This window comes from Suncus etruscus, chromosome 11 (genome assembly GCF_024139225.1).
Source record: "Suncus etruscus isolate mSunEtr1 chromosome 11, mSunEtr1.pri.cur, whole genome shotgun sequence".
Classification (NCBI taxonomy): Eukaryota; Metazoa; Chordata; class Mammalia; order Eulipotyphla; family Soricidae; genus Suncus; species Suncus etruscus.
Genome location: NC_064858.1, coordinates 32,548,779 through 32,576,338, shown reverse-complemented (window position 1 = coordinate 32,576,338; position 27,560 = coordinate 32,548,779). Strand labels below are relative to the sequence as shown.

Sequence of the window (27,560 nt, the reverse complement as noted above, 5' to 3'; positions counted from 1 at the left end):
TCACTTTCCAGCACTTGAAACTTGACTTGAACTGAGTGAGAACTAGAGAGTTCCAAACTAGCAAAAACACAAAAACTTACTTGACCGTTGACCTTGCCATTCTATTAGAAGGATTATCTTAACACCAAGAGCTTCTGCCTGGCAGGGAGGGACATATGACAACTGCAGTGTTTGTAAGGATCAGTATTAAAAAGAGAGAAGCGTTTTGTGCGCTTTTTTAGGGACCACCAAAATTATTTGATAGTAACTGAGCAATTTTAAATCCTCACACTGTACTTCACTCCTTCTATATATATCAGACTTGAGTCCCTTTTCACCCTTCTTCCTGAAGGCAGCTAGGAGAGGATCCAGTATCTCTGCAGACTTTATGATTACTCTGTGTGTCTCAAAAAGAAACATTTGTACATTGAGGATGTGTAAATGCAGCTGAAAGTGTGTGGTCTCAGGGGCCACAGTCTACTGGAGTGCTGGCTTATTTCTATTTATATGAATCTTAAGTATTTATGCATTTTATGTATGCACTTAACTCTTTTAGAATTCATTTTTAAATTACAATATAGGGGCCAGAGCAATTGTACACTGGCCTTGCATCAGCCAATCCTTGGCACCTCTTATGGTCCGCTATACCCCATTGGAAGTGGTCCCAGAATGCAGAGTTGGGATTAAGCCCTGAACACCACTGAGTGTGATTCCCCATAAATAAATGAATAAATAAATAAATAAAATTATATTATTCCACTTATTGGGTGGATTTAGATACTGAGTGTGTTTGAGAGATGGGATGTGAATCTAATGGTTTTGAGATGTGGGTTTATAATGCTTCCTCAGTTGGCTTGTGGTGCAGAAAGATGGGAAACACAGCAGTATCTATGGGTACATTTTTGTCACTAGAGGTAGAGTTTCATGAGGCACAGAATAAGTTTTTAAAATGGTTGGCAAGCCAAATAAACTTGGGCATTTGTGGTTTAGAATATTTCTAACAAGAACAGAATCAATTTTTACACTTATAGTTAGTAAAGATTCAAAAGAATGAGTCTTGTAGAACACACATCTCATTGATCTATACTCATTTCAAAGAAAACTATGTCTCTGTTCCTTGGAAAATAAATAAATATACAGATGTACCCTCTTTCTCAGCTACCTAGAACTAGGTAGAAGGCAGCAACTCTGTGGTTGTAGCTATGATGACCAGTCTCCTGTGTATGACTCTTTCACACATGTCCCACAAATCCTCACAAGTCAGCACATGAGTGTCATTAGATCATTTTTAGAAAGGAGAAAACTGAAGTGTGGGGAATTTACTTGGGATCTACTTCCCTTGTTTGAATGCAAGTGAGAGCTTGTTCTCCGGGTTATTTTTGACAGAATTATCTCAGGCAAAATGTGTGAGGAGCAAGTGAAGTTGAAGAGGACAGGGCAGAGCTGTGGGGTCACACAAACCTGGGACCCCTGCAGGGACCCAGGAAAGCAGGAGTATAAACAACAACAGCTCTAATCCACCTGAGCTGTTCCTGGCCCTCGAGAGAGGTACCTACTCCATAGGGATTGCCCTCAGTGGCAGTAGGTGATAGTATTTCCCAGCCTTAGATTCCTTTTCATGGAGAAGAGGAGGCATTTATATGCTGGTCTCAGCTGCTGGGAAAAGGATGCACCATCATGATAAAGGAGATCCCAGGTGGCACCTTTCACAGTGTCTAATGCATTGGCCAAAGCCGATGCAACTTCTAGGAGGCAGCTTCAGTAAACCCAAATCCGCTTAAGCATCTTCTCCTCCCAGTGAGAGATTAGCCTGTTTATCCTGCCCTTGGGAGCCTTATAGTATTTATATTTCTTCCTGGGTCTGCATGGTGCCAACCACAGTGCTCCGATCTGAAAGGGGAGTGCATTGGCTTCAATTCTTAGCCAAGATCTTCGGAGCTTCTGTGGGGGGCCTAACTGCGAGATTAATTCTTGTTTGGGGTTCTCTCCTAAAGGCCGATGAGATGCAGGATGTGATGCATTTTAACTACACAGCATGGCCTGACCATGGAGTGCCCACTGCAAACGCTGCAGAAAGTATCCTGCAATTTGTACATGTAGTTCGACAGCAAGCCACCAAGAGCAAAGGCTCCATGATCGTGCACTGCAGGTAACCTTATTCGATGTAATGCCTGTTATACAGAGAACTTATGCATATCCACTATACTATACCATTTACATATACCCACTATGCACACAACTCACCCTCTCTACATATATCCACTTTATATACATCCTTTATACACCCACTATACTGGAATGACCTACTCTATGTATATACTCTACATAATCTTTACATATATCTACTCTGCATGCAGCCACTATACAAATACTCTGTATGCACCCACTATACATATACCCAACCACTCTATATATCTCCTCTTTCCATACATTTTGCATACATCCATGGTACTACCTATTTTACATATGTCTACTCTGCATAATCTCAGCATACACCCACTTTGCATATACCCATTTTTATTTTTCATAGGCCCACTTATTCTGCACATACATTATATACATTTACTATACAAAATTCTATTTTACATACATAAATGCATTATATATAAAGTCTGCAAAGATTGAACTAACAATTAAATGGATTATTATTTAAAAACATGGATGATGAACTATTTTGCTATATGACTTGCTTGTCTATGATGATTTTATCTCCTATAGTTCATGAGGTATTATCATGCCACTTTTCAGATAAAAACCGAGGAAGAGAGGTTAAAAAATTAATTTACATTCTGGAAATTAGAAGGCAAGGAGTGAGGAAATAACTCAATAGACTAGAGCATAGGCCGTGTGTGCACTAGACTCCAGATTCAATGTAGAGTAAAGTGCTCCAGGCACCAGGTAGTAGAGTCTTGGTGTCCCTAACCTTGAGGCATCAGGCAGCATAGGCATGCTAAATGTCACTGGGAGTGGCACCTGGAAATTCCCAAAGCACTGCTTGAGAAAATTCCTCAAGAAGTACAGAGAAATTAAAATTGAAGGAAACAGGATGAAAGAGAGAAAAGAAATGAGAAGGTGGACAAGATAGGATGTACATAGACATACCTATCTCCAAAGGCCAGGCCTTTAATAACTATTCTGCCCAGCCAAGAATTCTAAGTGGCTTATAGCAGTCAGTCAATAGGTAGGATTAAAAACAGCTAATCACAACCAACAGGAATATAAGTAGGAACCAAGAAGGAAAGGTGAAAAGATATTCAGCAACATGTTTGCTATGGTTACTCTTTAAGTGAGTTCCTGAATATTCAAACACTAAAAATAAAATGAGCTATCTGGATGTTTATGTGACTAGAAACCAAAGTCTACATTTATTCTTTCTGGTAAATAATCTTGGAAACAAAACTCTTTTTTTTTCTCCAAATGAACAGGTTGCATTAAAGATCATTAGTGTGACATAATGGTAATGCACAGGCTATAGTATGATATTAGACAGGGGGATAGAAATATATTCCCACTATCAGACACTAAAAAGGTATAAATATGTCAGAGTAGGAAAATGACACCACCTGTCAATCTGAACAGAGGATTCATGATCCAGAATCACCTAGCACCTTGGACTTTCAAGAAAGTTCAAATCTAAATTCATTCATCTCAAGCTAGAACAGTGTTCTCAATTATTTTCTGTCATGCCCCCAGGAAGAAGAAAACATTTTTGTGCTGCCCCTGCACGACTGTAAATAGTATCTTTATAAAAAAAAATTTAACCTGCAAAACAAAAATATACAAAATAATTTGAGCTGATTTTTTTTAATCAGAGGAGATGTCTGGATTAATGGCTACAATGAGTACGTTTTGCAATGCATAGCTTTTCGAAGCGGGGTTTGAAGCAGGACACAGAGACGCTCAGATCCAGAGATATAGAGACATAAACACGGGGCTTTAGCTTGTTTTGACAGTGTTTGCCGAGGTCAAACGCACTCCCCTTACAGAGCCTCGTGCCCCCACTGGGAGCCCCACTATTTGAGAAGTGCTGGGCTAGCTGATGTGTGTTTATGTGAGAAAGAGAGTACATATGTAATGGTGAGAGACAGAACACGCTTCTATTTTAAAAAAAAGTACATTTGCAAAGTGCAAGAAAACAAGCTATGGCTGTTCTTAAAAATAGGTTAACTGAAAAGTATGGTTAGGAATTTAGTCCTTTTATTAATCATGTCACCTATCATTTTTTTGTTTTTGTTTTTGTTTTTTTTGGCCACACCCGTTGACGCTCAGGGGTTACTCCTGGCTATGCGCTCAGAAATCGCTCCTGGCATGGGGGAACCGTATGGGACGCTGGGGGATTGAACCTCAGTCTGTCTTAGGATAGCACTTGCAAGGCAGACGCCTTGCCTCTAGCAAGCTCCGGCCCCACCTAGAATGTTTTTAATTGTTTTCATTGTTTTAAATTTTTAATCATTTTCCACCGTGTCAGTAATGTGCATTTGAACTGTTTGCAGTGCTGGAGTTGGACGGACAGGAACTTTCATTGCCTTGGATCGACTCTTGCAGCATATTCGGGATCACGAGTTTGTGGACATCTTAGGGCTGGTGTCAGAAATGCGGTCATATCGGATGTCAATGGTACAGACAGAGGTAGGCACATAATCAGGTTGCGTTTCCAAGTCCGCCCTAGACTGAAATATTTGCCATCATTCAGGGTCATGTTCCCAAATTATTGTCTTGCATCTGAGTGCTTCAAGGTTTAATATCGACAGAGACATAACCAGTGGACATACTTGCATCCTTATTACCACCCGGGGGCCCTTGACTTCTCCAGAGCACATGGATGTCTCTGTAACAGAATAAAACCTCATAGAACAGACTAAGAGTTCAGTGAAGGTAACAGCCAATCTTTGTAAAAAGTCATCAAATGGAAGTGGGGGAACAGTGGTGGCTGAATTTAGATTTGAAATGCTAGATTGAATTTAGTACGTGTTTGTTCTCTTTGTGATTCTATACCTATTCATTTGTTGATGACAAGCCTGGATTTAATCTGCATATAGTTTCTGGCTTCATGGTCATTTTAAAGATTTCTAGTCTCCAACCAACCAGCACTGCCAGTTGGACCTGTACTTGCAACAGTGTAGGCTCCCCCACCAGAGTAATTTAGTTGGGATTTGTGAGGTGCTATTTCTTCCTCTCCTTCTCCCCAGCCACCTCCTGCTTTGAGGCCTCAGAACAGGCTGAGTTTGGAGTGGCAGCCAGCAGACAGATTCACACCTTCCTCCAGAGAACAGCAGTGGGTGTGCACCTGTGTGGGCCCACACCGAAGCACAATAGCTTGTTCATAATCCCAGTCACCCAGACGTTCTTGAGACTGCTTAGCTTCAGGCTCACAATAATCCTTTTTCTCAAAGGCGTGTGTGTGGGTGGAACGCCTGTGGTTGTAGAAGCCAACCATGTCTGCCCTTACCAAGTTTCCAAGAGAGTAAAACAAAACAAACAAACAAACAAAAAGACAAGAAAAGAAGACAAGAAACAAGAAACCAGTCCTGGTCTTCCTCTTTATCACATACCACTAGATGTCAGTCTAACTTAAAGAGCTCAAGTCATGGCTGCCTGCTCAACACTTCCGGTTTTTTAGCTGCTGTTCTCACTTTCTCCAACTTTCTATGTCTTTCTGACCATGGCTTGGCCCGGTTTTTCCAATGTGCTCATTCCGAGCTACAAGCAATATCTCATCACTTTGGAAAGAGTGATCTGTTCCCCCTCGGACGTGTCAGAAATGATTAGGAAATGGGCTGTTTTTGTTGCCTCACTTACTTGACATAATATCTTTCTAATTTACTACAGTGGGGACATGAACATTACCTTATTTTACAAGTTTAAAACGTTTCCCAGAGAAACCCACAACTTAGTGATTAAACTGTGCTTTATGAATCGATTCATATTTTTGGCTTTCACTTCCGTAAATTTACATCCTAATATGTGATTAAAACTCCCCATTACGTATGTTAATCCCCAAGCTTCAAAAGGCCACTACTTAAGTATGTTGGTTTTGATTATTTGTTGGCTCTATTGACATAATTTATACCTCTCTTAACTTTATACTTTGATTATAATCTTTTTTTTTCTTCTCTCAGCTGTAGAATCTTCAACCATTCTTAAACAACAGACCCTCCATCCAGTCTTTAGAGCCATAATCCTTCTTAGGGTGAGGAAAACCAAATAAAACTAGAGCTCTGTCTTGTGCCTTTCCACAAAATGGAGAAAATGTTTTGCTTTCTCCCTAATGTTCTTGCCCTCAATTCTGATTGTTTGGCTTCTTTCTTTGTTTATGGAAGCATTTTAGGTTGACATCTCCAGGGAAGCTGTCTTTTAAAGCCCCATATCCTTCCCTAAACTTTCATGGGAAAATTAAAAATCAGAGAAAAAGGCGGAGGTTACCATCAGTTACTTATTTTTCCCATCAGTTCCAGCTTCAGTCTTTTGATTTCTGGCCAGATTTTGCAGTGGTTGCTCTGTAGCTCAAGTTATTTATACATGTCTGTTTGGCAATGTCTGGAACATCTTGTCCATTTACCTTTTTACCTTAATTTTTCTCCTCATTCCTATGCTCTTCATGGTTTAGGCTAACCTGTATTTTGAATGTAGAATTTTCTTGACTATCTTTTTCTTTAATCCATTAACAGCCCATTTTGTTTCTGAATATTCTGATGATACCAAAAGCAGAGTAAGGGAAAAAAAGATATTTTCTTCACCTTTATTATTCTAAAGTGCCTTTTAAACACTAATTTCAAAACTAATGATTTCCAAGAGGCTACAGTGATTATCCAGCTGATTTCTGACATGTGTGTGTATTAGATACCAGGTTTCCTCTAACAGCTGCCTTCTAATTTTCCTACCTCTTCTAGACAGCCTCATATAATTCTAAAAATAACAGAATTAAATTGCTTACCTCCTCAGATGTACCTTTGAGGTTTCTGCTAACTACTTTGTGGGCTATATTCAGACACACCTTTTATCCCCTTTCTCAACTAGCAAATACACACAAGAGCCACTGGGGGTGGTTGGAAACCAGGAACCCCATCTGCAGGCTAAATACTGACCTCAGATCTTCTCTTTCACATCTGTAAGATGTGGTCAGCAGTGTTCTTGCACTGTTGCAACATAAACATAATGTGAAATGGATCAACAAGATCAGTGAGTGGAAATGTACTGCCCTACCTATGGGTGGCCTATGACTCTTGGGTGAACTCCAATTTTACCAAATGCTTTGTTTGACTTTCTTCTAATAGCTCTTTCATGCAGGTCACTAAGGGCTTTTTAGCTTTGAACAGTTCGTTTCCTGATTGGCCTCTAGTACTTCTAGGGGCCACTCAGGGAAGTGTCTGTAAATAGTCTTTTATTTACATATACCGCATAGGTACGTTTTTATTTGACACAAAAGTTGGCCACTGAGCTATCGTGGGTTGAAACACTGGACATCTCCAACCTTGCTTATGCTTATGTATGCTCAGTGCTTGACATGGAGCCAGAAGAGGAGGGATGTTTATTCAGTTAAGGGTCTCTATCTGTGTTCTCCAAATCTTGTTGAAATATAGAGGTTCGACTGAAAGAGCAACATGATGAGGTTAGAAGTTGAAACCTTATCAACTGTATAAGGTTGACATAAAAAAAAAAGCTTCCCCCCTCCAACACTATATAAAATATTATTAATAGCTTAACTGGCCCTTATTTAGGAGTTGTTTGTAAAGGTATTAACAATAGAGAAATTCTGTGAAACTAAAAGCTAAGAAGGCTTATGAGTACTGAGGACCTTAATATAGTACGGCACAAAGATAACTACTATCAACATTTCTGTGTTTTTCATCTCAGCTTTTATTCAAGTACAACACTTACTCATGCACGATGTATCCATATGTTTTATTTTCCCTTTTTGTTACTCTACATTTTGTTGTATTATCTCAAATTGCCTAGACTCTATAACTCTCATTTTAAAATCTAAATAATGTGTCACTATAGATAAACCAATGCATATTTTAATTTATGTTTACTGATTTTATATATACAATATGATTTATCAACAACTTTTTCTGATTTTTATTATAACACCATGAATTACCAAGTTGTTCATAATACAATTTTTTAGATATAAAAATTTTCAAACACCAAATCAGTATGTCTTTTCACCGGTGTCCCTAAGTTCCCATCAATCACCACACCCTTCCTCCCTGCAGACACAAGCAAATTCACTTCATATAACTTGTTACAGTACAAAGATAAATAGATTTATCAAAACTTATATTAACACAGGTCAATTTCAAATGATTGTTATATCTCTCCATGGTGTTACTAAAGTCAGTGTCTAAAGATTTACTTGGCAATGGTTGGTTCTAGTTGAGTCCTTTAGGTTACTACTTAGGCTCACTGAGATCAATAGCGTAGTATGTGATTTTTCCTTTAAAATTTAAAATTTAAAAAACACTGAGGTGTCACATGGCCACATGGTCTAAGATATATAGATCTAAAACAAATTTTGTGACTTGAAAGTTTGATAAAGGAAAGTTTTAGAGGGAGGCAATTCTTTGGAAGGTTGTGGTTAGAATTAGGCTGCTGTAGTTCCTGCAGAAAGGGAATGTGCATGTCCTCTGACCCCACCCTTTCTGAGAATGCCACAGACTGCCAGCCAGGGCTGGGCTACTTGGGATGTTTAAACAGCCATTATTTTCTTTCAGCTCTGTAGTCTGATCTCACCTGAAAGGATTTAGCTGCTCGTATTATTTTGTTTCAATCACAGAGTTGGGCTGTTTCTGTCCAAGGATGCTGGGGTGGTGTATAGTTGGCTTCTGCTGTAGTCCAGGCAGAAAGGGGAGTTGGCTTGCTCCTTTTCTGAAAATGCCATAGAGGTATCTGCTAGGACCAGACTACCTGGGACATATCAGTGGCCATTCTTATCTTTTGTCTCAACACTTTTTGTTTGTTTGTTTGTTTGTGGGCCACATTTGGTGGTGATCAGAGATTACGCCTAGTTCTGCACACAGGAATCTCTCCTGACTGGCTTGGGGGATGGCAGGGATTGAATCCAGGTCGGCAGTATGCAAGGCAAACACCTACCCCACTATTACTATTGCTCATGTGCCTATCAACACTTTATGTTCTATTTCATTTTTGTATGTGGTGGGCTACATCTGGCAATGCTTTAGGGTTACTCCTGGCTCTTTACTCAGGAATTACTCCTGGCAGTGCTTGCCCCCAAGTACCATATGAGATTCCAGGGATCAAACTTAAGTGGCTGCATGCAAGATAAATGTCCTATCCATACTATCATGCTGTCCCCTATTAACACTTTTAAAATCATAACTCCACTTACAATTGAGAAAAATGACTCTTCAACAAACAGATCTTCATAGCTATGCTCATTTCATTGATGACAAATAGTTCTTTCAAATTACACTTTTGGGAGGGTTGGGCCATACCTAATGATGCTCATGGGATACTGAGCTTAGAAATCGCTCCTGGCTCGGGGGACCATATGGGATGCCAGGGATTGAACCCAGGTTCCTCCTGGACAGCCGTATACAAGGTAAATGCCCTACCATTGTGCTATCGCTCCTGCCCCTCAAATTACACTTTTAAAATTTTGTTCTTTTGGGGGATACACCAAGCAGTGCTCAGGGCTAAGTCTAAATTCTGCACAAATTCCTAATGGGCTTAGAGGACCAAATGGGTTATGGGAATAAAATCCATGTCAACTGCATACAAGTCAATTGGCCTAGGTGCTGTAAATATCACTCAGGCTCCAAGTTACACTTTTTAATGTGTACTTTTTGTTGTTGTTGCATATGATACAGATTTCCCCATATTAATAAAAAATTAATAATAAAAATTAAATGCTATGTAAAAAAGTGTAGAAATAGTATAGTATAGAACATATAGTATAGAATAGTATACAGAGAAAGATTTGGTCTGCCAGTGTTTTTTGTTTTGCAATTTACAAGTGTATGTTACTGATTTAGAAGAATTTTAAACAAAATAAGGGTCAGAATTTTGCCTTAATTCTAGAAAATATCTCCCCTCAGTTTCTAGTTTGTCATTTGGATTTTCTTCCTTTTTTGGTTTTTGGATCAAACCCGGCAGCGCTCAGGGGTCACTCCTGGCTCTATGCTCAGAAATTGCTCTTGGCAGACGTAGGGGATCATATGGGATGCCAGGATTCAAACCACTTACCTTCTGCATGCAAGGCAGACACCTTACCTCCATGCTATCTCTCCAGCCCCTGGATTTTATTTCACGAATTTGCATGTCATCCTTGCGCAGGGGCCATGCTAGTCTTCTCTGTATCGTTCCAATATGTGCTGCCAAAGCGAGCAGCCCCTGGGTTTTATTTCTAATGTTTTGTAGTTTTTCTTTCTTTTCTTATAAATTAAAGGACTTCTTTTTCTTTCTTTCTTTTTCTTTCTTTCTTTCTCTTTTTTTCTTTTTTTCTTTCTTTCTTTCTTTCTTTCTTTCTTTCTTTCTTTCTTTCTTTCTTTCTTTCCTTCCTTCCTTCCTTCCTTCCTTCCTTCTTCCTTCCTTCCTTCCTTCCTTCCTTCCTTTTTCCTTCCTTCCTTCCTCCTTCCTTCCTCCTTCCTTCCTTCCTTCCTTCCTTCCTTCCTTCCTTCCTTCCTTCCTTCCTTCCTTCCTTCCTTCTTTCTTTCTTTCTTTCTTTCTTTCTTTCTTTCTTTCTTTCTTTCTTTCTTTCTTTCTTTCTTTCTTTCTTTCTTTCTTTCTTTCTTTCTTTCTTTCTTTCTTTCTTTCTTTCTTCCTTCCTTCCTTCCTTTTCTTTTCTTTTTCTTCTTCTTTTTTTTTTTTTTAAGAATTATTCCAGTTTGGAGCTGGAATAACACAGTGGTAGGGCATTTGCCTTGTACATAGCCAGCCTGGGACAGACCTGGGTTTATTCCCCACCATATGTTCATATGGTCTCCTGAGCCTGCCAGGAGCAAGTTCTGAGTGCAGAACCAGGAATAACCCCTGAGTGTGTCCAGGTGTGCCAAAATTTAATTATTCAGGTTTAAAATATATATCCAAATAGAGATCTATATTTGTATATATAGTTAATGCTTGTCACTAAAAGTTTTGTTTCCAACTGTCAATGAACAGTTTACTCTTAACCAGTTTACCTCCAACTCCTTCCCTCAGCTAACCACTATCTCATTCTTGTAGTCCAAAGCTTGTTTCTGTTTGCTTGCTAATTTATTTTGTTCTTTTATCTACCATATTGGAGTGAAATCATAGATTGGTTTTATTCCACTCTACAAAGTTTAGATAATCCTTGAGTAATTAAAGAAGAATTTACCTATATTTTCCTCTTATTTTTATGGCTTATCTAATAAACACCTTTTTATTCTGGTATATTGTAAGTAATGCTTTTTCTTTTTTGATTTTCCTCAATAGATGAGATTCTTTTTTGGACTCAGTATATTTATTGACTTTAGCATTAACTTCTAGTGGTATCAGTCTATTAATAAAACTGTTTAATTATTCTTTGAATTTTCTTGGTTCTCTTATAACATTATAAAAATCGTTTTCTACAACACTGGACCATCATATTTACTATTACCATGGAACTGCAGTCTAGGAAATTTGCCTGTAGACCTCTTGCTTTTTGTCTTTGCTGTAGGAACAGTACATTTTCATCCATCAGTGTGTGCAGCTCATGTGGATGAAGAAGAAGCAGCAGTTCTGCATCAGCGATGTCATCTATGAAAATGTGAGCAAGTCCTAGTTCAACACTCAAGCAGTAAGTGGAGAAGAGCTGTCAGGAGTTCTCTATCTTAGAATAATGTCAAGGTTGTGATAAGCTGCAACCCAAAGCAAGAGAAGTTGCTTATATTCCGCCATCTTGGTGGTGGTTAAAGAGACCTTAGTAAATCTCAGAGCTCAATCATACCTTGCGTGGTAGGTTTTACATACAGGTGCTTTCCATACTCAGAGTAGTCTGACTTCCATCTCTCTCTCTACTTTGAGCCAATCAGGATATTACTAACTATTCCTCTCTATATATAGAACAAATATTTTATGGGTTATAAGAGATCACACAAAAAAAGACCTAAGTTGAAGTGAATACCTCCAAGGTGAGAAGCATTGCCTATAAGCTCAGAATAGTAGCATCAAGCATCAAGTAGCGTACTCATGTGCTCAGTTTTTGACAAGGACATCAGATCTTGGCGATGCAAGTAACAACCAAACTTCCAATTTGACTCATTAAACAGTATGAAAGGCATCTTGATATATTAAGGTGGAAAAATCAAGAATAGATAGAGAGAGCAGAGGTGAAAGAGGACACAAATGAAATAGTGCGTGCCAAAATAAACACTGTATTTTGATGTTCACTCAAAGAGAAAAAAAAAATCACGAGGAGGCAAAAAGGATAAAGAATAAAGAAAGATGCAAGGAAATGTAGATTAAAGGAAAGATATTTCAGATAGATAGAAAGGAGGAATTGCATAAGTCTCCTGTGTGCTGAGGCTGAATGTAAGGCAAGTGCTATGGGGTTCGGGAAATTGTTATACTTCTAGCCACAGGACGGTTGATGGATAGTCCTGCTCTCCTAGACTGATTTACTGACTCACTCTCCCTCCTTCTTGAATTCACAGGACAGAAAATGATGTATATTCATCCTCCTTCACTTCCAGAGTTTTGAGGGCTCTAGCCATTTACCAAAACAGAGCCCCTGCTTTATAGTTCATGGTCAAGGGGATAATTTCTCTCACTGAAGCACCAGGAAGACTTAGCCTTAAAGAGCCTACAAGTGTCTTTTGGACTTTTCACTTCTGGACATTGAAAAAGGGACCAAGCAACTGAACAGCAGAAAGGTCCAGATGCTCTGAAAAGGATACAGTCGCAGTATTCCTGAAGTTTCCTTTTGCCAAACTGGTTGGGCAGTTTTCTTGTTAAGTGCAATAATCTTTGTATTGTGTGATTTTATCAGAAAGTTGGATTGTCTTCTGCTCACACAACTGCTCAAGTCCAGAGCCTAGAAAGGAACATGAATTGTTGGTGTCCAGCTGTACCTCACATTAAGAAGAGGCATGGCCATTGGGAGGAGACAGGAATTCTTCCTCAAGGCAATCAGTGGTATTCCCTACACAGCTCTGAGCTGCTGGAGTAGATGTGGGGAGAAATGGAGGAGTTTCTATCCACAGATCAGCTGTGGTTCTTTTCCAAATATGAAAAGCTGCAATTCAGCTTCACAGTAGAATAGAAAAAAAATTCATGTCTTACCTGTTCTAGTCCTTGATGGGTTTCTTCTTTATTAATGGTTAAGTGATATTTTTTCCCCTGGGCATTCCTTCTACTGGTTTCACTGCACTGGTTTATTTTTCTCCTTTTCTTCCTTTTTCTTTTTCAGTAAACCAGATCTAGTTCAAGGAAGTCTGACTCTTTAGAACCTGCTGTTCTTTGGGCAATGTTGGTGCCTAGATTCTGCCTTCCTTTTTTTTTTTTTTTTTTTTTTTTTGGTCGACATGCACAGGGGGAAGCTATTTCTTCGAAAACTATAGGCTGTGAAAATGCACTTTTGCCCCCACATGCTAAAAGGTTAGGAAGTCATGGCGATGAACTGCAGCATGCTAAGACAATTCCTTGGCTACATTGTGGGTGGGGTGGGGTGGGGTGGTTAGATTGTCAAGCATCTCTTTGGATTCCTACTGACATTTTGGTTTGTTTTCTTTTGGGCTGTTACTTTCCATTTTGAAACCCGTGTAACTAGGAACCTTTCTTTCTTTGGATTTTGTATAACAGTACCTAATTGCGTGTGTGACATGATGGCTGTCAAAGTGGACATGATGACCCCCTGGGAACTGTTACCATGTGTCACTTCCGAAGAAATAAGAGGTGATGCTACAGGTTGGCCAAGGACAACCTGCTGAGTTGAAATAAATACAAGCTGGCTGCTTCACTGTGAACCCCGTGTGTGTTTCCGTTGGCTTCGCTCCCCTCTATCATCTCTGTCCTGGCACCCCCCGTTCCCCATCGTCCTCCCAAAGCCAAGCCCATAGGAGTAGCTTCGTATTTGATCAGTGACCTTAGGGATGATGAAGAACGCCAAGTGAACAGCCCTGCACCCCATCGTCCCTTGTCACTGAGAAGGCCTGGTCACAGCAGATCTTGGCACTGCTCTTAGCCAGCAAGTCTCAGGTTCACCTCACAGCGGGGGACAGCCGGATGCTGCGGCTCAACAGCTTGTGCTCCTCAGAGATGATTCACCTCACTCCTCCCTACAGCTACCTCTTTCTCTTCCCCGTGCCCCTGCTGTTTCCCCCTTCTTGAACATGTTCATAATCTTGCTCCATTCTCGAGAACACACCTCGATGGAGTGAGGTGGCAAATTCAGGTGACACAGTATTTGGCACAAGGGGGGAGCAGTCAGGTGCCCAGGGCTGACCATGGGTAAAGCCACACAAGGCATATGTAGAGCATTACTTGCCTTGAAACTTAAAGCACACCATAAATAATTCATGCTTTTCTTGAACACTCCTTCCGAGGAGGGATCGAATAGTACCAGATCAATTTTCTTTAAAGAAAAGATAAGGTCTCCCGAGTTCCCCTGTTTAACTACAGAAAGATCATACTAGAACACTTTTCCAGAACATTCCTTTGTTTTTCCACAGTAGGCACCCTGCTCACTGGTACACAGAAATGTGTAGAACTCATAATGGGAAAAATATTTACCTGTTAGAAATTTTGGGTTTTAATCCTGAACACTGGTTACTCCAATGTAGATTGGCTTTATAGCACCAAACCTTGCAGGATAAGAAGTACTGAACAGAAGAACCAAGTTGCTATGCATCCTGTCTTTTTCTTCCCTTTTTGGGGAGGGGTTGAGGCACACTTGGAGGTGCTTAGGAGTTAACTCCTGTTACTATATTCAGGAATTATTCCTGGCAGGCTTTGGGGAACCATATGGGATGCTGTGGATCAAATCAAGGTCAGGTGTGTGCAAAGCAAATTACCTACCTGCTGCACTATTTCTTCAGCCCATCCTATTTTCTATTTTGTAAGGATCTTCTAAAAAGTTACAATTGAACAGGACCCATTTCTCAGTGTTCAGTGGTAAAGCTAATGATAGAATTCCTGGATTATTAGGGCTTTGATTTCTTCATTGTCTGGGTAGTGCTTGGTATAAACATGGAGGTACAGATTCGCACAGGTTCTAACAACCATCGCTGGCATAGAAGGAACAGAAGGCTTTGGATTCCAAAATATTTCACTTTGACTGCTATTGAAACCAAGTTCCTACAAGTCAAGTTTTGAAGTTAATGAAGTATCATTGGGATAATTTAACAGCTCGCACTTTCTCTATCACTGAAATTAAATTAATTTAGTTAAAGTTCAATTTTGTTATGGCCATCTTCTCCTACAAATTGTCCCTGCTATATTTCTTTTAAAAAATAATAAAGCTGTAGTGTGTACATGCAACATAAAGGCTAGAGGCTCTGGATCTGAATATTTTCGACCATATAATAGCTGCTTGCAACAGGCTTGGCCATCAGCCAGGGAGTAAGGTTACTCAATCCAATTCCTAAGAGTCAAAATCTTTCCTGCTTTCTAGCAAGGAGACCTTCTTTTCCACATTAGGAAATGTCTGATATAATGTGCTTCAAATTAGCTGGCTCACTGCCTTGAGCACAGATCTCTAACCTGGTGCTTGGCACAGGCTCAGTGTCAGGGGCCAAGCTTTGCACTGACTTTAATATCCACTTTGGCTAAAGGGCTTAGTAAGCAACCAAAATAGAACATGTGAAAGCCGCAAACACACTCCTGCTTTTTAACAGGCCCATTTGATTGCACTTGAAGGACACCGAAGCTATAACAGGTCTGATGTCCTCCCTTTTAGAAGAGCAAAAGTTTTGCCTTTAATTGGAATAGATGCTTACTTATCACAAAGCCTGATCATGGCATGCCACATGGTTAGAAAGGGAATATAATAATAAAATGTCTACCTCCAACTTGGAACATTACCAGACTGAAGGTTGTTTAATAATCTATTCCACAAATGTCTATCTAATATTGAATGAATTAATCACCAAGTGATGAAATTTCTTTATAGTGGCCATGTTATAGACACCATGAGGAGCTCAAATGGTTCCAAATACTGACTTTAAAAATGAGAGCTGGAGCAATAGTAGGCTCGGTAAGGCCTTGCACTGTATATGGTTCACTGAGCTCTGCCAGAAATGATCCCTGAACACAGATCAGGGAGAAAGTCCAGAGTACTGCTGGATATATACCTAGAGTCAGGAGTTAGCCCTGCCTGGGCACTGCTGTGTATGATCCAAACTCCTCCACTCCAAAATGTCTGGAACCATTTAAGAAAAATGGCATTTTGGTGAATAAAGACACCAGATTATCTCTTTCCTTCCCTCATTTTTCAAGACCATAACAGTGAACTATAGTTCCTTGAAAAGACCATATAGCTGGAGAGTATTTTCACAAAGGGAGGTGAAGGAAAAGCAGGATTTTTGTCTGGAGTGTTATTAAGAGAGAAAGGAAGGTTGCCATAATCTTGCTTTGGAAATTCAATGGTATAGCTCTTTGGGGAGTCTCTTACTCTTGGGGAACACATACAGCAAAGTGTGGGAAATGGAGTCTGAGGGCACTAGGACATGAGGGCAGTAGGACATGAAAGCATACCATGATAGAGAGATCGGCAGAAAATCACCATAAACTAAGGCTAAAGAGCTAAATACCTTGTAACATGATTTGAAGGTAACTGGTGCCACAGTCTGTTCTATGAATATGAATATTACTGTAGCCCTTGTCCAGGCTGGGAACTTGCAACCTAAACTTGTGCCCATTTTGGTGTAGGAAACTGGGACTGAAACTTTGGCAGGGGGCGGGGAACTCAATTGGTAGCATGCCCATTCAGCCATTGTTAGGATGACAATGATGGTAGCCTCTGGTAGGCAGAATTGAAAGCATACGGGTTCTGGCAACAAGTTTGTCTTTTTCAGGGATAGCTCTGTTGTGGGAAGTTCCTGGTACTGAATTATTACTACTTTTCCTTTCTGCTGATGAAACTCCCTCAATAAGAGAATGAAACTGTTCTGTGAGAAAAGCAATAATTTAGGAGAGTATCCAGAGACTGCTAGAGAACATTGCCTTTGACCATCAATCTCTGCTATTAGGACAATAGTCTAGTTACAGTCTGAATGCAGGTGGAAAACCTATAGGTCAGAACTGAACCTTGCTGAAGGCTTAAGAGAACCTGAATGAAGCATCTGAGAAAATCCTGAGTGTGGAATCAAGGATAGGTAGGGTATAGACTACACATAACTCTACCCAGTTCTGTTAACAGCAGCCCTGGGTGGAGGGTTTAGTCCATGCTACCATCTAAGAGCTCCTCTGCTCCCCTGATTCCACTAACACTAGCCAATACTAGTGTTCCAGAGAGGTTGGTCTTTATAATGCAACAGGCAGCAGAACAAAGCCAGCTGTTTAACCCAATACACACACACACACACACACACACACACACACACACACACACACACAAAGCGATAGATCTTCAAATAAAATGAATAAACAGGAATATACCACAAATGAAGAAATAAAATAACCAACCCCACCTCCCCACCCCCAGGAAAATATCAAATGTAACACAAATAAGTAACATATGTCATAAATAATAAAAACATGGAATAATGTAAAATTACTGGGGGACAATATCAAGAGGAATGATGTCTACATATAGTGCTTGCTACTGGAAAAAGACAGGAATAGAACCCCATTTAAAGAAATCAGAATCAGGGGCCGGAGAGATAGCATGGAGGTAAGGTGTTTGCCTTTCATGCAGGAGGTCATCGGTTAGAATCCCGGCGTCCCATATGGTCCCCTGTGCCTGCCAGGAGCAATTTCTGAGCCTGGAGCCAGGAATAACCCCTGAACACTGCCGGGTGTGACCCAAAAACCACAAAAAAAAAAAAAAAAAAAAGAAATCAGAATCAAGATCTTTCCCAATTTGAAGACAGAAAGTAAGCATCCAAATCTAAGAGGTTCGGAGTCCTGAATGAAATACTGCCAGCATTTGGGGAAAACCAAATTACATACTCTAAGGGAGAACCTAATAGTGTATTTTTTTGACTTTTCAAAATATATATAAAGGTTTTGGGGCATACCTAGCAGTGCTCAGGAGTTAATTCTGGCTCTGCACTCAAGAATCATCCTGGTGGGCTTGGGGGGGGACAATATGGGATGCTTGGGATCAAATCCAGGTCAGATAATAGAAAACTATACTCAAAGTGGTAGAAGAAAATAATTTGTAACCTAGAATGCTTTACCCTCTCAGATTACCACTTAGATTCAAAGAACAGTTTAAGAGCTTTGCAAATAAAAAAAATCAAAGTAGTTAATTACCACCAAACCAGCCAAGCAAGAAATTTTAAAGCATGCTTTCTTTAAGCTCTGCCTAGCACCCTAAAGTAGATTTTATATAAATTGTTAAGTATGTAAGGAAAAAAAATACCCAAAGGACTCATTGAGAGATAATTGGGTATAGAGATGATACAGGGAATACTATTCAGTGACAAAAAAAATAAGAAATACAGTGACAAAAAAGTAAGGGGAAATTATGTAAGCCAAAGTAAGTCAAAAGGGAAAAAGACAAGTATTAGAAGATTTAATTCAAGTATAGAAATAAGGAAATAAAACTGCTGAATGGACAAAACAAACTAGTGGACATTTATAACAGAACTTAGATTATCTAAGGGAAAACGGGTGGAGGGCTTTGTTACAGCCTTTAGAAAAACAAAAAGAATATTAGTCAAATCTTTTTGAACCTTTTCTCTTGATTGTATCAGCACAGTACTTCCCTGATACAATTTTGATTTTTGTAGTTTCAGTTACCCAGAATCAACATTAATCTTTAAATATTTTATGCATAATATGTCCTGAGGGTGAGAAAGAGCAAGGAAATACAGAGGGAGAGGAAAAGACAGGAGAGGGAGAGAAATAGGGGGGATATAGAGAGGGAGAGGAAGGAGGAGGAAAGGAAGACGAAGGGGGAGATACAGAGAGAGAGAGGGAGATAAGAGGATGCCTGGGATATCTGGGACATTTAGGACTGATGAGTATGCAAAGAGCCCTTGCAGAGCCCTGACACTCATTTCCCACCATCCCTACGAGGCAGCCATCAAGCTGTGCCTAAAGTTTGCTTGTTCTACATAGGGTGGGAAATGAACCCTGTCACCCAATTTCTCATGTCTTAGGGAATCAAGGACTCGGGCTGAAGTGAGGAATTTCTCTTTATAGGAAAATAAGGTTATTGCTAAACCTTACAGACATTTTGGGTCCATTGTTTTTCCCTCACAGAAAAGTTTCAGGAGATATAACTAAGTGAGGCAAAGAGGGAAACAGCGCAGTAGTTAAAGATTACTTCTCAGGGCCGGCGAGGTGGTGCTAGAGGTAAGGTGTCTGTCCTGCAAGCGCTAGCCAAGGATCAGGACCACGGTTCGAACCCCCGGTGTTCCATATGGTCCCCTCAAGCCAAGGGCAATTTCTGAGCGCTTAGCCAGGAATAACCCCTGAGCACCAAATGGGTGTGGCCCCCCAAAAGAAAAGAAAAGAAAAAAAAGATACTTCTCAAGAGAGAATATGGGCTTCTCGAAAATGGAAATAGCAAAGTACACATTCCACACATTACCAGAATAGAGAAATGTGCCCTGAAGTAGGAAAGTCCACATTTCAAGAGAGGAGATAGGAGCATGTGACTGCCACTTGCAGTGCACCTGGCCTGGAGTTCAGCATCTTAATGGTTTTTCCAACTAATGTAAGGGTCTTCGTGTCAAAGGCTCCATCCTTGGGGCTGGCTAATGTTTTAAACAATGTTTTCCTCACCAGGGCTCCATTATCCTCTTGAACCCCGTTTATAAGTGAAATTGATGACAGGAATGTACACATAGGGAGAAATATAGAGGACACCACGGTCTCTTCTGAATAAAACTAACAGTCAAGATCATGGTTTTGTTACACTTTTTGGTCAGTGATTTATTGTAGAAAAACATCAGGTTTCCATTGCTTTTCCTGCTCATCCATCATCACAGGCCTTGACATGGTCCCTTCTCCTTCTTGAGACATTCTGTACTAGATCTTTACTGCACTCCAGAAAGAACTCTCTTCATTTCTATTCCTGATTCCATCTGCTTACACACTTGAACAAGGAATTTCCACTTGGCAAGTAAATCCATAGCTTCCTTTGTTTATGCATCTAAGTACCCTTGAAAAATTAAGACTGCCTGAGTCTAGATTGCTTATGGATCGAAGCCCAAAAAAGATAATTCGGCCCATTTTAGTGAAAGGGCCGATGCTATGTATATACTAATACCAGGACTGCTCCAACAGGCATATTTAATCGTTTAACTAGTTATGCCTAACTACAAGGAAATATTAGGGATTTCTTTCAATATTTCACATAGTCTGCATAATTTAAGAACATTATGAGCAAGTTAACAGGAAAAGGTGAGAGGCAATTGAGCTAATAAATTATAATGGTTTGATTAAAATAGCAGAATTTCTGTGTAGCCCACCGGAACACCCCTGCCTACCACTTCATGTTGCTTTTCATTCAACTTTACTTCTGATAAAGTAGAATAGTTAAAGTAGATAAAGTAGAACTATGTAGGCATATAGATAAGATGGCCCTGGTAATATACTTATAGGGACTAATAAAAATCAAGAGATTCCCTAACCCTGAAGTGGAACAAAAGCATGAAGCCCACACCCCTTTGAGGTATAAATTCTGAGTTCTTTTAAGAGGAGAAACTGAGGCACCACCCAGGTGTAGAAACATAAGGCCCTACCAAGAGAAGGGTGGACCCTTCAGAAAAGGAGAAAAAGAGCCTGAGGAGTGGTAGCACAGCTGTAGGGCTTTTGCCTTGCACACAACTGATCCAGGACAGATGCAGGTTCAATTCCCAGCATCCCATATGGTCCCTGAGCCAGGAGTGATTTCTGAGCACAGAGCCAGGAGTAACCTCTGAGCACCACAGGGAGTGGCCTCAAAAAAAAAAAAAGCAAAGAAAAGAAAAGGAGAAACTATAGAAGAGTTTATAAAAATATAAAGAGACTATCAACAGAGCAAGGCTTTCCTGGAACAACACCCAGTTAACACTTAAACATGCAAAACTCTGGGAAAAAAAAACCCATTTAGAAGAATTGTATTGGGGTTTGCTCTTCAAGCTCTTTAAGATATCTCCTTTGCAGATATCTATTAGCTTGTGTCTGTGTTCCTTTGCTCAGTTCATTTCCACTCTAGAGAAACCCAATTCTCTCTCAAACACTATTCACCTTTCACATCTAAGTCCATTTCAAAACAAAACAAAACTGCCTTGTTTCACTTTAGGTCTTGTTCCTAAATTCCTAAGGCCACACAATATCTGTGCTGAGGTTAGGAATGACTTAATCTAGGCTGGGCATTTCCCAGACTGCCTTGTGGCGGAGGTGGGTTGAGCAGAAAGATAGAAACACTCTTTTCTTGAGCCAACCTCTTTTGCTCCTCACTTTACAAAGCCACCAGCAACAGAATGAATAGGTTTATTTTCAGGTAATGTATTTAGTCTAAAGGGCAACCTTTCCATTTGAGAAAATGCTATTTTCTAATCCTCCAAGAAAGTCATTTACTTACCCAACATCCATGTCTGGCAGAGAAGGAGGCTATGAAGATGAATGAGAATAAGTCCTTTGCCTCAGGAGTCTCATTCTGGTAGGAAAGCTAACTAAAAGCAACAGAGCAACCCAGATGTCATCATTGAAGTATATAAGGCATCAATGTATGTTTGATCAAAAGAATGACTTTTTCCCTGGAACCGTCACAAAAGACTACCCTGCCAGTTGAAGAATACTAATAAAGCCTGCTTGCTGCTCTTGCGTTCACTTCTCTACTTGGCATGAATTCATGAGACACCCTTGCTGGGGCACCTTGGGTGAACAGATCTCCAACTCTTATCTCTTAAAGTGTTTCTTCAAGGCTCTGTCCACTTTTTCCAGGTCTCCACACAGAAATAGTTCATCTGCTATTTGACAGATTTTAATAGATTTATTGTAGCTACAAATAAGCTTTATATATATGTATATATAATAAATATAACCAGCAGAAATGACATTTTCCCTTCAGGTCCCTAAATAGCACTGAGCAGACTGGTTTCTCTCCCTTCATTTCTCTCTCCCCCTTCCTTTTTCCCTCTTTAAACTCCAGTCCAGAGGCAGGAGGCTGGGTCCTAAATCAGTGCCTGGAGGAGGTTCATCTGACCCTTGAATTTCTGCCTCTGGGTGGTGCCTCAGTTTCTCTATCTCCTAGGAGCTCAGGATTTACATCTTAAAAAGATGTGAATTTAGAGCTAGAACAATAGCACAGCAAGCCGGGCACTATACATTGTATGCTGCTAACTGAGGTTCTATCCCTGGCATCCCATATAGGCCCTGAGCCTGCCAGGAGTAAACCCTGAGTGCTGCCAATTGTGCCCCCTCCCAAAAAAAATAAAAGGAGATGTGATCTTCATGCCTTTGGTTACTTCAGGGTTGGGCAGTTTTTTAAGTTTAATTATTTTCCAAAACCAGCCCTCCCACCACTGTCTCTGCCTGCAATATGATAATACTAGGGACTCAAAAGCAACACATGTTCACATGTTGATCACATCCAGGGTTACACGGAGATTCTGGGGGTCAGAATGCCCATAGCTCAAGGTAGAACAAGAACAACCCTGTCAAGATGCTGTCTCATCAAAGGAAGGGTGTGTGTGTGTGTGTGTGTGTGTGTGTGTGTGTGTGTGTGTGTGTGAGAGAGAGAGAGAGAGAGAGAGAGAGAGAGAGAGAGAGAGAGAGAGAGAGAGAGAGAGAGTGTAAAATACTAAGAAAACAGGGTAAAGATGAGATGGTGAAAAGCAAGCTTCATTTCCAATGCCTTGTGGGGCAAAGACCATGAAATGATGTTTTTTTCGGAAACATTTTATGGGAATAAACACAATCCTTTCCACAAGTGGCTTTCCTCTTCTGGTGTTCTCTTTGCCTTTTCAAATGTCCCTTTCCAAAACCCTAACAAGACTATAATATAGTAAACACTTCAAATTTTTGAACTTTGCTCAAGGCTAGGTTCAGAATCAGAGTCCTATGAATAGTCCTGTCAGTCCTATGAATAGTTTCCCACCAGTAAACGTGGATTCAAGACCACAAGACGTAGGACATGGTGAGGCTAAACAAGTCAGGCCTCTGACCTGGCTGTCATGGGAGCTTTAGAGTTCAACACCAACTGACCCAACACTCTTAGTTCAGTTCTAAGAATGTCAAAAAAAGTCCCAAGAGTTGTAAGTTCAGAAAAATTAATAAGCTTTGCTGCTTTTACAAATACAAAACGGTTTGGGAAAGTTTCTTCTTTCAGGTCCCAAACCCAACCACTTTCCAGTTCTAGCCCTCAGAGTGGTGCTTTGAGTTTGCCTCTGTATCTGAGGCTTCATTGCTACATATGCAAATCAGGGATGGGAGCATTTCATTTGCATTTTGCAAACCCACTGCACTGTGCAGAACCCAGCAGAACCCAGCACGTCGTTTTCTTTCTTTCTTTCTTTTATTTTTCCCATTGCAGCAAGACAAATTCTAAATACTGCCCTAAAATAAGATTAGTTCTATCAACAAGACAATAAAACTTTCCTTTCTTCCCTTGCTGGCTCATAATCCCGGGCTCTTGCAGAATCATGAATTATCAATAGGATAGACCCCTCTCCCTTGCAAAGGGTGATATTTTGTAAGCAGGACACAGCATTGTCTTTGCTTGAGGTATGATTCATGCTCCAGAGTAAACCAAAGGAGCTCTGTGGAGCTGTAGACAACTCACCATCGTTGTGCAAGGGTAAATCACAGGACTGATCAAATCATAGGCAAGTAAATTCCAGAGATTTCTCTTCTGGACTGGATATCACTAAGACTGGGACCAGCAATAGCTCATTTATGTCCTGACTGGTGAACATGTTATATAATTTCTACTGCAAAGCAAAAACTAAGATGTTCAAAGGCAATTTTTCTACCTATGTAGTGGACTCATAGCAGTGAATTCCAGTAATCAGAAATTAATTAGAGATTAAACAGAATAATCTGTTGAGATTATAATGGTGAGACACAATAATGTTTCCTGGTCTTTCTAACTGGTGCCATACAATGAACAGTTCTCAAGTTTCATGTGTTCACCAGCAAGACTGTCAAGGGGGAAGAAATGAAAACGTGACATGAGCAGTAAGAGAAACAGTTATCTATTACATTCAGTCATATATATGTATTCTCTCATTTAAAAAAGAACAGAGTCTTGGGTGTTGGAGCAAGGTAGGGCACTTGCCTTGCATGTGGCCAATCCAGTTTCTTTCCAGGGTTTGTTCCAGATTGGCTGTATGCAAGACAAATGCCCTACCACTGTGCTATCTCTCCAGCCCCATCCTGGATCAAATGTTACTCCTGGCTTGAACCCGGGTCAGTCCTGGATCAAACCTGGGCTAGCCTTGTACAAGACAAATACCCTACCTATTGTGCTATTGCTCTGCCACTCCCCCACCCCTGGTTTGGTTTCTGGCACCTCATAAGACACACTGAGCACTGCCAGGAGTGATTCCCAATTGGCCCCAAATCAAATCCATGAAAAAAAAAAAAAAGACTCACAAAACAAAATAAAATAACCCTGGGGCTTAGGACTGGGAAATATGCTCACATGTTATAAGGCCTGAGGGTCAGTCCCAACACCATACACACAAAGGGTTTTTCTTTGCTTAAAATACGGTCATACACTGGGGCTAGAGAGAGTACAATGGGTAGGTTGTTTGTCTTGCACAAGGCTGGTGCAGGTTTGATCTCCAACCCCCCAGTTGGTCCCCAGTGATCCATGAGTGCTGAATCAGGATTAAGTCCAGGGCACTTCCTAGTAAGGCCCAAAGAAACATATATCAATACACTGATCCTTGATATTAGAGGGGGAAGGTTTACATGATACATAGAAGTCTGAGAGAGTTGATTTCCAATTGAGTTGATCCTTTTTGTGACTTGTGCAGTCTTTTCTTCTTGCACTAAGCTAACATTCTAGCTGACCAAAGATCATTCGCTCTTGACCTCTTCTGCACCACTTTGGAGGACTCTCTCTTATTCCCGCAAAAAAACAACAACAACAAAAAAAAAAACATAAAATAAGGCAACTTGTGAGAGATTTTGCAGTGAGTGTATCCCTAATTTTTCATGCTCTAAAAAAAACTATATTCCTTTGGAAAGATAACAGGGATAATTAAAGCAGAGATTTTATATTCTCAATGCTCCAGGGATGCCCCAAGAAGAGCAGGAGGAAAAGGGTCAAGTGCATGGGATGGTGGTCAGGAAGGAAGGAGCCCAGGGGAGCAGCCTGCTTCCGAACCATCTGGGCCTGGTAGGAGCCCTGGTCCACTGCCCTCCTCATGCCATAGAACCCAGTGAAAAGGACCAGTTCCAAGGCTCATCAGGAAGCTTCTCAGCTAGTAGAAACTCCCAACTGACAGGATACTAGAAACAAGGCCTTACTTCCCACAGAGCACAATCTTATCCTCAGTGTACTGTAGAGTCCATAGTGTAGTTCTTACCATTTGGGGAAAATGTCCCAAATGTAACATTATAAGCCTCTGGAAAATTGGTGGTACATGCATTAGGATGTAATTCTTCCCAGGAGATCAATAGTCTAGCTTGAGTAGGGAATTCCTAGCTTGTATATTTCCTGAAGGTAGAGATGAGACCTAAAATTTCTTTTGACTATCCAATTTTGAAGTAGCAGCTCACCAAAATTTGTTGAAGGACAGCCTTTTCCTACTCAGAAACACCCAGTTGTTATAGACCCCTCTTACTCTTACCCCTCTAGCCTCCTTACCAGCCTGAGGGAATTCCATCTATCCCCCAAAGGAGCCTCTTACCAGCTTAACATTAACTATTTGAAAGTTAAGTAAATGTCAATTTTCCCCATATATTTTAACAAAGTATGAAGATAGGATTTTTGTTGTTGCTGTTGTTGGTTTTTTTGAGTAATATTTTTGGTGTATTCAGGCCTACTCTTGCCCCTGTGTTTGGGAAGATTTAAAGTGATCACTAATGTTTTTCATTGGCTTCTCATGGCCCAGGACCATTTTTTTCATATGGGAAAAAAAAAGAGAAAACATAATTACATTTTATAAGAAGAACAAGACACATTCCCAGTAGCAGTGCCAGGACTAGGATCCAAGCAGGGCAATTTAGCCCTGATGAGTGAAAGAAGAGAAGATCAGTGTTCAGGGACTGATAGCTAGTTTCCAAAGAAGGTGAACCAGACTGGAGACATTTGTGTCTGTAAGTGACTCCTCCCAGCTCATAGGGAACAATATTGTTCAATGCTTCCCAAAGTTTTCATCTACAACTTTTGCATAGACTAGCAGAACTTTATTTATTTATCTATTTATTGGCTACTCAGCAGTGCTCAGGATTTAATCCTGACCCTGCAATCAGGGATCACTCCTGGTGAGGTCTAGGGTGCTGGGGATTGAACCTAGATTGGTCATGTGCAAGGCAAATGCAGAGAAAAATATTTCAGTACCCCCAGCAGGATATTTCTACAGACAATGACTGTTGTGAACAATGGTAGTAAAAATATTGTTTTATTTGTTATTAAAACAAATAATCTTGGTCAGAGAAATAGTATAGCAGGTAATGTGCCTGACCCACATTCAGCTGTGCAGAGCTCAATACCTAGCACTATTTATGGTCCCCAAATACCACCAGGAGTGATCTCTGAATACAGATTCAGGAGTAAGCACTGTGTACTGTCAGGTGTGTCCCTAAAACAACTCCCCCACAAACCATATGATTTGTACTCTCAAGTATATACTCAAAATGTATTAACACACTTAATGAAGAGAAAATAGAACACACAGTTGGGAGGCAGGGGTGGGGTGGGGAGTGTGAGGAATGAACAAAATTGGAGCCTGAGATGAATCAAATGTAGAATTTAGCAGTTCAAGATGATAAAGAAATCTATTTGTATTTATATGGCTTTTTTAAAATTGTTTTTGGGCCACACCCGGTGATACTCAGGGGTTACTCTTGGCTATGTGCTCAAAAATCACTCCTGGCAAAGAGCCTGGAATAATCTGAGCACTGTGATGTGACTGCAAATCATTCCTTCATCCAAAAACCCAACAATTAAAACCAAAACCATCCATCCCTTGGTTCTATCTTTGTGATTTACAGTTTTGCTTCTTAGAATCTACACAGATTCGAGGGTATCAGGTTTGGCTGTGGCTTCAGGCAGAGGGGAGACTGTACCCCACCCATTCTGAGAAGGGCCCAGAGTTTTCAGCCTTGACTATACTACCTGCATTTCATTCTCTCTCTGATCCAGAAGCACTTGGCAATCTTAAATTCTGTATAGACTTGTTTAACTTATTATGATCATCTGATTAGATGGTAGAAGGAAAAGATAGTTAAATAAACACAGAAGAAAAACAAATAGGGCTGGAGTGATAGTATAGCAGGTAGGGTCTTTGCCTTGCATGTGGTTGACCCAGGTTTGAAGCTCAGTACTCCATTATGGTCCCCTGAGC

General features: G+C 40.3%; 1 protein-coding gene and 1 pseudogene across 1 annotated transcript in view; one reads left to right on the top strand and one right to left on the bottom strand.

Annotated features, from left to right (window-relative positions):
• PTPRO (protein tyrosine phosphatase receptor type O) overlaps nucleotides 1-13,907 on the top strand; it is a 265,396-nt gene extending 251,489 nt beyond the window's left edge. The window contains exons 24-27 of the mRNA XM_049783694.1: nucleotides 1,974-2,128; nucleotides 4,473-4,608; nucleotides 11,621-11,740; nucleotides 12,597-13,907. Coding sequence (XP_049639651.1) covers nucleotides 1,974-2,128; nucleotides 4,473-4,608; nucleotides 11,621-11,725 — 396 coding nt within the window. The 3' untranslated portion in view covers nucleotides 11,726-11,740; nucleotides 12,597-13,907. The remainder of the gene's footprint in view (nucleotides 1-1,973; nucleotides 2,129-4,472; nucleotides 4,609-11,620; nucleotides 11,741-12,596) is intronic.
• Nucleotides 10,231-10,330, bottom strand: LOC126023692 (uncharacterized; annotated as a pseudogene).
• Nucleotides 13,908-27,560: the final 13,653 nt, after the last annotated feature.